This window comes from Microcebus murinus, chromosome 13 (assembly GCF_040939455.1).
Source record: "Microcebus murinus isolate Inina chromosome 13, M.murinus_Inina_mat1.0, whole genome shotgun sequence".
NCBI lineage: Eukaryota > Metazoa > Chordata > Mammalia > Primates > Cheirogaleidae > Microcebus > Microcebus murinus.
Window position 1 is genome coordinate 70,566,721 of NC_134116.1, and position 13,112 is coordinate 70,579,832.

The 13,112-nt window shown below is 37.8% G+C and overlaps 1 protein-coding gene across 9 annotated transcripts in view; it reads right to left on the reverse strand.

Moving 5' to 3' along the window:
- The window catches only part of NBEA (neurobeachin), a 582,638-nt gene extending 570,802 nt beyond the window's left edge, over positions 1–11,836 (reverse strand). For 2 of the 9 annotated variants that reach the window (XM_076009489.1, XM_076009488.1), the window contains exon 1: positions 11,442–11,835. In XM_076009489.1, the coding sequence (XP_075865604.1) occupies positions 11,442–11,735 (294 nt within the window). In that variant the 5' untranslated portion in view covers positions 11,736–11,835. Of the gene's footprint in view, positions 1–11,441 lie in introns of all 9 variants that reach the window. The other 7 variants (XM_076009496.1, XM_076009495.1, XM_076009491.1 and 4 more) reach the window with 6 other exon arrangements.
- Between the last annotated feature and the right edge of the window lie 1,276 nt (positions 11,837–13,112).

Consider the following 13,112-nt stretch of genomic DNA (forward strand, 5'->3'; position numbering starts at 1 on the left):
CAATGTAAATGTTATATAAATAGTTGTTACACTGTGTTGTTTGTGGGATAATGATAAAAAAAAAGTCTGTACATGTTCAGTACAAACACAATTTCTTTTTAGAATATTTCCAATCTGTGGTTCGTAAATCCATGGATGAAAAACCATGAAAAGACTCCCTCATGATTCTGTACATTGTGCAAGTTGTCCCGTTTGTGGACAGCTGTTCTACTCCTGCTCTTCCACTCTTTTTATCCTGGAACAGTTAACTTGTCCTTCAAGATCCAGTTCACAACACACCTACCCAATGAAGCCCAAACTCCTCCAAGCAAAGTTTGTATTAACAGATCCATTAATGTCTCCACAGCATTTTGTTTAATATTGCTTTTTACCATTGTAATTTATCTCATTATTCTTCTATTTGCTGGGCTGAATTTCAATTTATTTGATGGTACAGATTATGTTGTTATTTTATATATGCAAGGAATATTTGACTCTGGCAATAAAACACTAGGTTAGAATTATTCAATAATTTATTTAACCATAGCTTTAAGTATTGTGAGGGTAGTCAACCACAGATACTGATGGATGGCTATATACACCTATATATATCTATCATTCCCCCACTCAAAAAAAAAAAAAACTGAAATGCTAAAGCAAGAAGCAAATATGGAAAATGAAAAAATCAGTAAGCCTGCAAAGATCTGTATGCAAGCCGTATGTGACCAAAACAAGCAAACTATATCAAAAGTGAAAAAATTCATTCAGAAAAACGTTCACTGAGCACTACAAAATGCCAGGTATTATGTTAAGTACTCATAATAGCAAAGTGAATAAGACAATGTTCTGATCCTCAAGGAATTCAGAGTCTCTAGGGTAGTCTGAGAAGTAAACAAAACAGTCATCCCTCAGTATTGTGAAGATATTGGTTCCAGTACCCCTCCCAACCCCTCCCATCTATGTATCAAAATACATAGATGATCAAGTCCCTGATATAAAATCATGCAGTATTTGCATATAATCTATGCACATCCTCCCATATACTTTACTTCATCTCTAAATTACTTGTAATACCTAAAACAATGTAAATGGTATATAAATAGTTGTTATAATGTTGTTATGTTATAATGTTGTTCTAATGTATAGTTATATAATGACAAGATTAAAAAGTCTGTACATGTTCAGTACAGATGCTACCATCCTCATTTTATTCAAATACTTTCGATCTGCAATTGGTTGAACTCATTGATATAAAATCCACAGATAACAAAGTGTAATTAATATAAAATTTGTAAGCGCTAAATTTGAGCTATGTATAAAATATTATGCGAAAGCATTTTATACATGGTTGGGAGGAAGAGCTTTGGGGGAAATATCAGGGAAGGCATCACTTAAAGAGGGGTTAAGAGTTAAATTCTGAAACATGAGGAGTTCTTCAGAGAAAAGATAGAAGACTATGATGACTTGAGAAATGTAATAGTTATCAAATAATAGTCAATATATTATAATAAAAAAACATTCTTATGCTAGTAACTCATATCGCCTAAGATTTAAAAAATAATTTAAATATTTAATTTAAATTCAGGGACTTTAAAATGGTGGTCAAGTTATAAAGAATTAGTACAAATTAAGTAAAATAATTCTATGGCATTTTATAATAAAGTATCAGTTACATATTTAGAGTTGAAAACACTTCTCCTCTTTAAACATAGCAGACTTCATTTGACTTAGAAAAACAATGACCTTTTATTTCACCGAAGATTTCACATTCCAGATCAAGATGATTAACTGAGATAACACAGGTCATATGCTTAACACAATGCCTGACACATAAGAATGCCATCACTGTCATCATCATCATCAAAGGTAATGGTATATTTTAAATAGTAAAAATCTCAGAAATGGAAGATCTAGCTTTGAGTTTCATTTCTGCAAATAAGCAGTTCTGCAACTCTGGTCAAGCCCCTTAACCTCAGTGATAGTTTACTTATTATACTAAAGTAATTTTCTATTTATTTCAAAGGAGTTGAGAGAGGATATTTAAAACATAAGGTATGAACCCAAACCCAATCTATAAATGCCAATTCCCTTTCCAAATGTGTAAAAAATTAAATAACAGTAGAAATATGTATATGCCATCATTAAATCAGCTGCAGGTTATTTCTCTCTAGAAAATGAAAGTATTTGCTGAAGAGAAAAATATCGAGACATTTACACTACCACAAAGTTTGTTATTAATCAATGTTTGTTCTACTTTAGTAAATGGAGAGAGGAATCACAATTATTGAAAATTACCTAGATCCTAGTATAATTCCTTATATAACTCATTTGTTTAATTCAAGCAAATATAGTACCTGTGGCAGTTCATCTAATTACCTCTAATACATAACAAAAAAATTACCAAATCTACTTTTTCTATATATTAATGTATACTATTATTCAGGTTTAGAGTAATATCTATAGCATCCACATTTTGTCTAGTGACAAGGTATAAGATTTTAAAGCCAGTTACTATTTATAATACTGTATAACCAATTATTCCCCAAAACTCAAAAATTAATAGTGTACAGTATAGTCCTTACTAACTCATTTTTGTGTGCAAATCCATTAAATTGTTCTGCATTCCATTTTTATTTTCTCTAAACAGCTTGTCCTGAGTCCTCTATGGGAAGTATTCCCTACTACAGAATCAACTCACTGAGGCTGGCTGGTCCCTCCCCTTCCAACATCATCTCTTCATACATGCTGCCTTTGGGATAATTTCTAAGTACTAGTTACATTTGTTTAGTAATGGGAAAGAACTCTAGCTTTGAAATCTGAAAGTTTGAGTCCCAGCTGTGCTACTAATTAGTACTTAGATAACCTTGTCCAATTACTTCTCATGTCCTGCAGCCTTAGTTTCTGCAACTGTAAAGAAGGAATGAATGGTATCTATAAAAGAGGGTTATTCCGAGAATTAGATAACACAGCACAATTTCATAAGTGTACTATAAATAGTTAAGAGCTATTAAAATATAGGCTGTTATTTTTTAAAATAAACTAATCATAAAATATTGTTAATTCTCTAGCTTGCCCCGTAGACTTGTTACCCAAGTAGTCTTCTAAATATTTAAGTAAATACTCCCAGAGGGAGGTATTACTTGCCTAGGATCACCATTCATGTCTTACTACAGCTACATGTGAAATTCAGCCATATGAGGAAAGGAAGAGATGGAAGGGATTCCTGGCAAAGGAACTGGTAAATGAATCATGCCTGTTCCTTCCCCAGGTCCTCATCTTACTCACTCAAAGTAGGAATTTAGGAAAAACCACCCAAGACACTGCTAAAGACTATGTAGATCTCCTATGCATCCGAGAGATCATGATCTGTGAGTACCTCAGATCCCCTCCCCAACAGGTGACAGCTCAGTTTTAGTTAGGTCATTATTTTTTTGTGATCAGATGACCCTCAAGACCAAGATAAGAATAAAAGTAACAACAGTTTAAGTACTAAAGTTAGTTATATACCAAGAACTTTACATACATTAACTCATTTAATCTGCACAACCTGCATATCTACCTTATAAGGTAGAGATCCCACCTTGCACATAAGGAAACTGAAGCATAGAAAGTTTTAATGGCTGTATGCCCTCTGTATCATTGATGTAAAAAGAAGGTATTTAACTTTTTTCTACTGTTGAACATTTAGGCTGCTGCCAATTATTTTATATCATCAAACTGCATTTAACTCTCATACTTGTCTACAGGTAATTTTTCCTTAAAGAACTAAGGACTAATGATAGGAAGCTCTTTAAAGTTCCTGATACATATTTGGTAAAATGTCATTTAAAACAGCTATAACATTTTACATGCCCAACAACACCATTTAAGATTATTTTAGCATGCCCTAGCAAGCATGGCCATTTCTTTTTAATCACTTCTTTCTCAAAGTATCTGCTAGCTTTTATAGTAAAGGTGAATTTTTTATGTTAATTTCTTGAAATGTATCAAGTCCTTTAACAAATAAATATTTTTCTTATGATCTGCCTTATAATGCTTAATATCTAAGGGTTTTTTTTTCAATTTTAATTTAGAATATTAGAAATCATTGGGGTGCAAATGGATAGAAACCCTACTCAAACTGGCTTAAGCACAACAGCAAATGTATTAGCTTAATGTATTGAAAATGTCCGAAGATACGACTGACTTGAGGGGTTCCAAAATGCCATCAACAATTAACTCTTGGTTCTAGATGCCTCTTTGAGAATTTCACTCTCAAGCAGACTCTGCCTTCATGGTGGCAGAGTGCCAGTCAGCTCAGCTTATTAATACATTCTAACTCTTTTAGCAACCCCAGTGAAAGCACCTTTTTTTTCATCTAGCAGAATGAAAGAAGTTATCAAGCTGTCTCATAAGTGCAGCTAGATTTTATAACCAATGTCTGTTATTGTTGGGCCAGTTATCAGTTTCCGTTTGGTCCAGGGAAGCTAGGAGTCCTGGGAAGCCCCAACCATAATACTCAAGAATACAGAGGGGATAACTCCCCAAAAGAGTATCAAAAAATCTACAACTGTTAACAGCAGAAAGAATGGATGTTAGGTGACTAAAACCAACAGGAATCTGTAACATTCTAGCCCTTGGCTGCTGATCCACTTTATATACTCATTTTTTCCCCATCATACAACTATTTAAATACCCATATTAAACAATGTTACTGTGTTAGCCACAATACAAAACACACTCACTGCCTCACTATGAGGTAAAAAAAGAAACAAAAACAAACAAAAAAAGACAATCTCAAGTTACTGCACCCAGCTACAAGTCTGAAATTTTTGAGTTAAGGATATCCTTCTTGGTAGTATCTCCTAACACAGTAAGTTTAACTATACTCATAAAAATTAATATACAATGGTAAAAGAAGGACACAAATAATTATAATTCCATTTAGAAGAGTGGAGAAGGTAAAAGAAATCATTGTCACTAATTCAAAGTATAAACCATATATCATTGGTCAGAGTAGTAACAATTCCCTCTCCTTACAAATGGGATGTCCTAGGCTAGCCAACATGGCTGCATTCATTACTACTATCTCAAAAGGCCTCACTTTTCCATTATCCTCTATGCTGTACAAGATTTTCCTTCTAGCAGCTGTACTGCTTAAGCTTAGAATTGCCTTAGAAGTAAAAGAACACAGGCCTTTGTTTACCAGGCTTGAGATTTCTCTGGAAGTACAGCTTCCCTAAAGCGTTAGTTTTTGGTCAATTTACTTCGGTCAACAGGTTGAATTAGCAACCAAAATAAGAGTTCTTGTCAGGATACAGTATACCAATCTAGGTTTCAGTTTTTAAATTTCAGTCTCACAGCAACAGGCCTTCCCAGTACTCTTATCCCCTTAACTCTCAGCTTAATGATCTTCCTTGAAGCAAGGTGAAACAATAAACTAGGTGAAGAGGCACAGCTATTCGATCACTTGTTTCTTGGTTGCTTCCTACTTTAAAGGTCTTTACAACTGGATTGTTACTTTGGTCAGGAGGATGGAGAGTATATACTACAAGAAGTGCTTAGGAGAAGCTTATAAAACACAACTTTACCTGGTTCTAATTTAAACTCACGCCTTTCCTCTTATCAACTTTAGCATGGGATAAAAAGTTGGGGCTTTATACACTTACAAAGTTCTGATTTGATTCTCTTGGCCATCTTGGATGGAAGCTACAGGCAGAAAGGGCCTCTCTTACTTGGAAAGACTATATTTTCTTTCCTTTCTGCTTTCAAACATGCCAACTTAGGCCAAAGTTAATTGCCCTCTTATAAGACGTTATCAAAGACCCTAAGAAGTGGCCAAAACATTCCAACACCCCTAAAATACCAGCCTCAGTAGTTCCCTGTGCAAAGATAGCACAAGGACAATTTAAACAACAACTCTCTATGTAATCTCTTAAAAAGAGTTGCTAGGGGACAGCAAAATCCTGTCAACATTTAAGGTCTGTCTCTTACAATGTCTCATTTTCAGATACTATTGTCTATGTTAGTGGAGATACTGTTTACAAGTGAGAAAAACCCGATTGCCATTTATATGAAACAAATAACAAAAACAAAAAATTTTAAAAGAGAATTTAACAGAAGATAATCAGCACAGATACAAAGAACTCCAAATGCTCCAAGAGAATCAAGAAGCTATTTCTCTCTCCTTGCTTCAAACTTGCTCAAACTCTAAGATAGGCACCTACAACTATGGTCTAAAAATCTACTCATTCAGCATCTCTGACAGACAAAAGTTCCAGCACAAGTCTTGGAACTGACTCTATGGCTCCCATTGGGTTAAATGTTCATCCTCAAAAACCAATCATCATAATTCTGTCCACGCCTGGGCTGATGTTCGGTCACCCAGAAAGGGTCAACCCACCTAAACCAGCTGAACTAAGAAGAAGCAATCAGTAGGAAACTCATCAAAGGAAAACTGAGGTACCACTACTAAAAGGGGAAATGTTTGACAGACAAAAACAAAAGATGTCTTCTATTCTTGGTAATATGACAAATGCTAACAATATTTTTTATATTTCTATTCAATGCATTATATACTTTCTTTATTAACAACATGATTTTTGTTATGTGTTTATATTTAATAATACATACTGGTCTACTAAAAAGTTTTTACCAGATTCTTTCCTATTCCCAGATGTTAGTTCAAAATAACATTTACATATGTAGTAATGCCTACATGGACAGATAACATCATACATATTCAACACATCTTTCTAGTTTTAGGAATAAGCAATACATTAAATTTACATGGGTCTAATTTACTTCAGGATTCTCGGCCTGGACCCTACTACTGAACATAACTTCAGAGACTGGTCCAGATTATTACTGCCTAATAATGGTGCGCTGCATACTCAAAATGCACTTAACTTACCCAAGAGCTAGAAATACAAAACATAAATACACATAAGATTAGTTCCTGCCCTCATGGAGTTCACAGCCTAGGAGGGTAAACACCCATAAATAACTGCAATACTAGAGAGTACATGTGATGCAAACGACACACAGTGCATAAAGAGAGGTACACATAAAAAATGGAAAATCTGTGGAACTGATGCATGAAAATGTTTAAGTAAATAGTAAAAAATGCAGATGACTGAATTTTATAATACAGCTACATCAATGATACAAGAAGAGGGGCTGGGTATGCTAGACCCAATGAATTACCATACACTATGTTTGGGAAAAGCACAGCAAAGTACAGAGAAACTGGAGATACTTTTTATTAGCAGCATAGTATTTGCCAAAAACTGACTAGCAATGCACAAAATATTTAAAATTAATATAACTTTATCATAGACTGACTATAAAATATTTGCAACATTAGCATCATTACAGGACTAAATTAGTATTTCTGTGAAAAATCTCAAAACTAAAGATATCGAAACTCCCAGTATTTACATAGGCATCCTTAATTTTCTATGGCTAATTGCAAGAATAAAATATAACTGAAGTTAATATGAAAAGGCTTACATGTAAGAAATTATTTTAACATAAATAAATGTGATTTTATTAGTATTAAGTACCTCCATGAGTTCATCTAAGATGTAACTGTATATTTTTTTAATTTTAATTATAATGCAGAACACACCTTTTTGTTTGTAAAATTCTAAATATCTTTAAAATGAAATTATGAATATTAAGTTGCAAATTTAAAAAACTCCAAGGAAGAGGAGTTACTATCATATTCAAGTACAAAAAATAACTTAAAACTTCCCTTTGAACAAAAATACCATGATCCATATGCTTAGAAGAAACTTAATAGCCCACAAATCCCTCAAAGTATCTTGGTATGCTTTCAGTACAGCAAACAACATGCCACTCAGAATGTAAAAAAATAAAATTATCAGATGAAATACCATTTTCTACAATTAAAGACACACTGATACTTCTCACAGTAACTCATAAAAAAATTGACAATCCATGAAAAAATTTCATGAAAAAGTCAAAATTCAATAATTCATGAAAAAAATCTGTAAGTCAATAATTAAATTCTATAATCATAATTATAGAATTATACTACATAAGCTATTCAAAAAACCCCTAATGTGAATTCTTTCATTAAGTAATTAATCCTTTATTTTTATCTTTTTAAAAAATATATGCTTATACTAAAATCTGTGATTAAAAAAACTTCCATGTTATAAACAACAATAACACGATATTTACATAGCATTTACTTTGAGGAAGGAGAAACTTCATATAAATACATGTTAAATATGTTTACAAAGGAAGCAATAGATTGAGTAATATGCCTGCTTTACCACTGAAAACAACCTATAAGATCTCTTTTCTGTAGTTAAACTTATACTGCCACATTATATAATTCCTCCTGAAGCCAAAGTCTGTTGATGATGAGTTTCTTTCACTGGTAGAGCTACAATGTGAATCCTTGACAATACTCTCATTGTAATGTTATTCACAAACTAATTTACACATCTTCCTGACACTATCCATATTTGAGTGTTTTAATTATAATATCATTATACAAAACATATGTATCTACAATAAAAATCATTCATTTTATCTCACATTCCATTGGCGATTCTTCACCAAACTCCCACAATCCACCTGAATAATGGAAATAGATCTTTACCTTTGGAAAACAAAAGCAGAAAAATTACAGCCACGGTTGTGTTGAAGAGGTCCTATATTTTACTGTATGCTTAAACTTTATCCTGCAAAACTTTTAATTCTTTGGCCAAGGCATGTGAGAAATAGCACCTAAAAACTAAGTATTAGTATTTTCATACTATAATAGGAACAAAGAATGAACAAGAAAAAAGAAAGAAAAATATTTTGACAAAGATGACTGAGACAAAGGTTTTTAAAGCAGAAACTCTGTTTTGTTTTGAAGTTGCATTAGTTCTCTTTTCAGGGAACCCTGAATCATATTTCACTATTTCATCTAACATATCTATTTAATGTTTTATATTAAAACTGAAAATTGAAAACAATAATTTTTGAGACAATAATAGAGGTTTCCAACTTCTCACAAGTCATTCAGTGTCTTAAATAAATGTTATTGATTTACATGCTTATTAAATAAACAGAATTATTTCCATAATTATTTTTTAAATGTCTATGACTTCCATATATTTTTGAGAATCAGCTTAAATTTTCACATGCCATTTTCATCATGAGTATATCGGAACAATAATTATAGTCCTAAACCTACAATTTAAGAAATATTACACTTCAAATGACTAATTCATAGTCCACAATCAATATAATTAACAACTTAATAATAGCTCCTTTTGTCATTTATTCTTCTCCCCAAAAGTTTCCATTTAAAAATCTATTGCATTCTTTAAATACATACAAAAAAATTATAAATCTAACTTTTTAAATTCCAAAAATCACTGCAGTTACAAGGTCTTAAATGGATTTGGTGATACATCATTTCAGTATTACCTTATTTCTACTAACTCTAAGCTGAATGATAAGGTTCTCTAAAATAATGTTTGCATATTGAGACTTCATGCCAGATTTTCATTGCACTAAAGAGTTAAATTTTTTTACCTCAAGAGAAATATTTCACTTCCTTTCTTAGTATACTGTATATCTAAAGAACCCCATCTGTTAAGAACTGATTCAGCATACATTGCTACTGCTGCAGAGTCCAAACTGGTTATACATTCAAATCAGTCTCCAGGTTGTGAAAGCTCTACTGCCTCTTATCAGGTTAAAATGTATTCAGTAAGCATACAAATACTTACTAAAATAGCTAGTATCAACTAAAGTAAAAATGGCATTGGTCAGACAAAAACTGGAAAAACTTAAAATGTGTTCCTTTAAATACACAGAAATACAGTACCTGCTAACTTACTACATTTTGAGATTTAGTATCTTTTCTTTGCAAAAGAGAAAAAAAGGCAAGTACTGACCTCCTACTTGCAGCTAGTCAAAATTAAAACTCCCAAGAAAGCTGTATTTGTAGTAATATGTTTTTAAAAGAATTTGGTTACATCAATGTGATGACATTTCCACCAAACTTATATTGACTTTTTGTGGTAATTTAATTCAAGGGTACACAAAAGTAAAAAGAAGTGTTTTGTATTTAAACAACAATAAATATAACAAAGACAGATAATCTCCTATCTTTGACTTGAGACCCCAGCAAAAAAAAAAAAAAAAAAACAGCTTCAACTTTTCTGCGAATTTAAGAGGTTCATAAACCATAGACATTATCTAATCCAATCCACGTCTTACGACATCGCTGATGTAGCTGCAGCTTTCTGTTTTCCAATAGATCAAATAAAAATAATTGCTTTGCTGAAAAATCAGACTGCATGGGTGCTATAAAACCCCCCTGGAAGCTTATTTTTATATTCCACACCAAATACAATAGTCAACTGATTGCTCTTGATTTATGCCTTGCCTTCCAAAACCCAACCTTATAGGTATGTCAAAGACTTCTAGATACTGCAAAGAAAACTATTTAAAAAGCTTTGCTGCATCGAAAACTCCATTTACAAAGCACTAAAAATGAACTACTCTTAATTATCGTATTATTTATGATTCTCCTCTTCATAATCTTTCCATTTCTTCCCCTGACATCTTGAACGCTTCTTAGCCTCTCTGTAGATAGCGCAAAACATTAAGTCATGCACAGTTCTGCAGTAACTCTTTCTTATCATGAAAGGAACCAAAACCTAGGGCTGCGTTTAAAAACCTTTCTTTTTGTCTTTATCTACATGCCACGCTCCTGAAGGCAACCATAGAAACCAACCTGTATGATTTGGTGCCCTCACATTTTAACACGTTGTGTGCACAAAAAAAAAAAAAAAAAAAAAAAAAAAAAAAAAAAAAAAAAAGACTAAGAGATCAGCATATTCAGGGCAATATCACAAAGAATGGAAGGCTGCCTAAGAGACCGAAGCGGTGATATGGCCACAACACTCTCCATCATAGCCTTGGAATATTTAAAGACAGATGCAAAACTGCATCATTTTCCTCCTCCCTCGGAAAACATCACACCCCAGATGCTCAAGTTGGAAGCTCATGCGCTTCTCACATTTCAGTAGCACGGGGGAATTTAGGCTCCAGGGGCAAGGCTGTCATCCTCCGAGAGCGACACCACGGACAATTAAGAGTGTGGGAGAAAGAACCCCAGAGAACAGGGGGCCTCCTCACCCCCTAACTAAACTCTAAAGTCGAGCCAAAACCTTCGCGGCGAGGACTGATTTACTCGTAGTCGTGAGAAGTGATAGAAGCGGTGTTAAGTTGGGCACTGCGCTCAGCTGGCAGGAGGAGGCGAGGAGGGAGGTGGCGTGGCACCGGCAGCGCGCAGGCAGGTCACCCGCTGGGCAACACCGGCTGAACGATCTATGCTCCCGGGGACGCGCCGCGCGTGTGACCCCGGGGGCGGAGGGGTGGAGGCGCTGGGGACGGAGGATGTGGGGGCCGGGAGGGCAGATGGGAGAGCACGCTTTTTCCCTTACCAGGTTGAGCACCGTCTCCACGATGTCCCTGTTGCTGACCTCTCCGACCTGTATGAGTCCAATCAACACTGCGAATTTCATCCGGATGTTGCGGATCGGCACCGAAGGGTTAATCATCCCCGCGGGGAGCACCACCGAGCCCGAGCCGGACGCCCCCCTCAGCTCCCCCATCCCGCTGCCCCCTGTGCCGCCACCGCCGCCTCCCCCGCCGCCTCCGCCGCCGGCCCCGACGGCAATGAGCCCCACGGGCTGAGGCTCGAGCCCCGGGCCCGGGCCCGGCTTCTCGCTCGCCATTGGCCCCTCTCCTGAGGAGAAGGGAAGAGCAGCGGCGCTGCCTCCGCCGGTACCGTTATACCTGCCTCGGCCCCCGCCCCCCGGCCGTCGCCTCGGAGCCCCAGCATCCACCAGCGCCGCGGCGCCGGGCCCGCTCCCCGCCTGCGCCTCAGCCCGGCCCGCTCCGGCGCCCTCCCCGGCGGAGGCGGCGGGGAATTCGCAGGCTTATTCCCGGCGGTGGCGGCACCGCTAACCGCTGCCGGGCGAGCGGCAGTGCCCGCCCAGTAGCTGTGCCGCTGCCGCCGCCGCTGCCTCTCCTCTCGCCCCCTCCCGGTCCGTCCGGCCCGGCCCGCCCCCCGCGGAGATGCTGCCGCTGCCGCTCCGAAATGCCCCGCAGCGCGAACGGCCGGCCACGGCGCTGGACGGTGCTGGCGCTCAGGCTGAGGCCGACGCGACTGCCGCTGCTACTGCCGCTGCTACGGGCGCCACTGTTGTTGTGAAGCCCCGACGCCGCCGCTCACTCCGCCATGTTGCCGCCCCCTGCCTGCGGTAGCGGCCACTGCGCCTGCGCAGAGCCTCTGGGGGGCGGAGCCCTCGGTGCACCCCCTCTTTTGCCCTGCCCTCCTTCTCTTCCCACCCACCCACCCCGACACCCCTCGTCCCTCCCCCAACCACCCCGAACGGATAGACAGGTGAGCAGGTGCATGGGGACTGCTGCCAGACACTGGGGCAAGCTGGCAGAGGCGGGGCGGGTAGTGGCTTCCTTGTGGTTTTTCCCTTGAGGGTGCATTCTCCCTGTGGGGAAGGACACCGTGTGCGTGTCTTGCCTTCGCCGCCACCTCCTCCTCCTCTCAATATCCTCTCGCTCGGAGGAGGTTCATCCTCTTCGTTGTTGCCTCCAGCTGCTGGTACTGCCTGTGCCACGTGCCTCCTGAGGTAGGGGAGTGGCACATGACCTCTTTCTGCCCCTCTTCGTCCTTCCTCACAGTCCGGTCCGCCTGCCATCCCTGGAATTTCCCAGAGAAAAAGTGGCTGGCACAGCAGAAACAAACGCACCGGGGGAGAACGATGCCTCATTGTCGAGGGAAGGATACAGAGGGAACGTAATGGTTCTTTTTCCACAGCCATGAAAGAGGCTGACACCTGCACACTCAGGCACGACTTAAAATAGAACTTGTCAAACAGTGATCCTCTCTGGATCAAGCTCGCAACGACAGACAGCTCTTGAACTCACCTCCCAGCCTAAAAAGGCTGCACTGTGCGACACTGTGAGGTAGTTTGGTGAGAGCGACAAATCCCACACTTTCAAAATCTCCTCAGGTATGATGTCAATTAATGATGCTTCCCTTTTTCATAGGCACGTACAGTTCACAGGATTTTTTAAATGATCTAAAAACA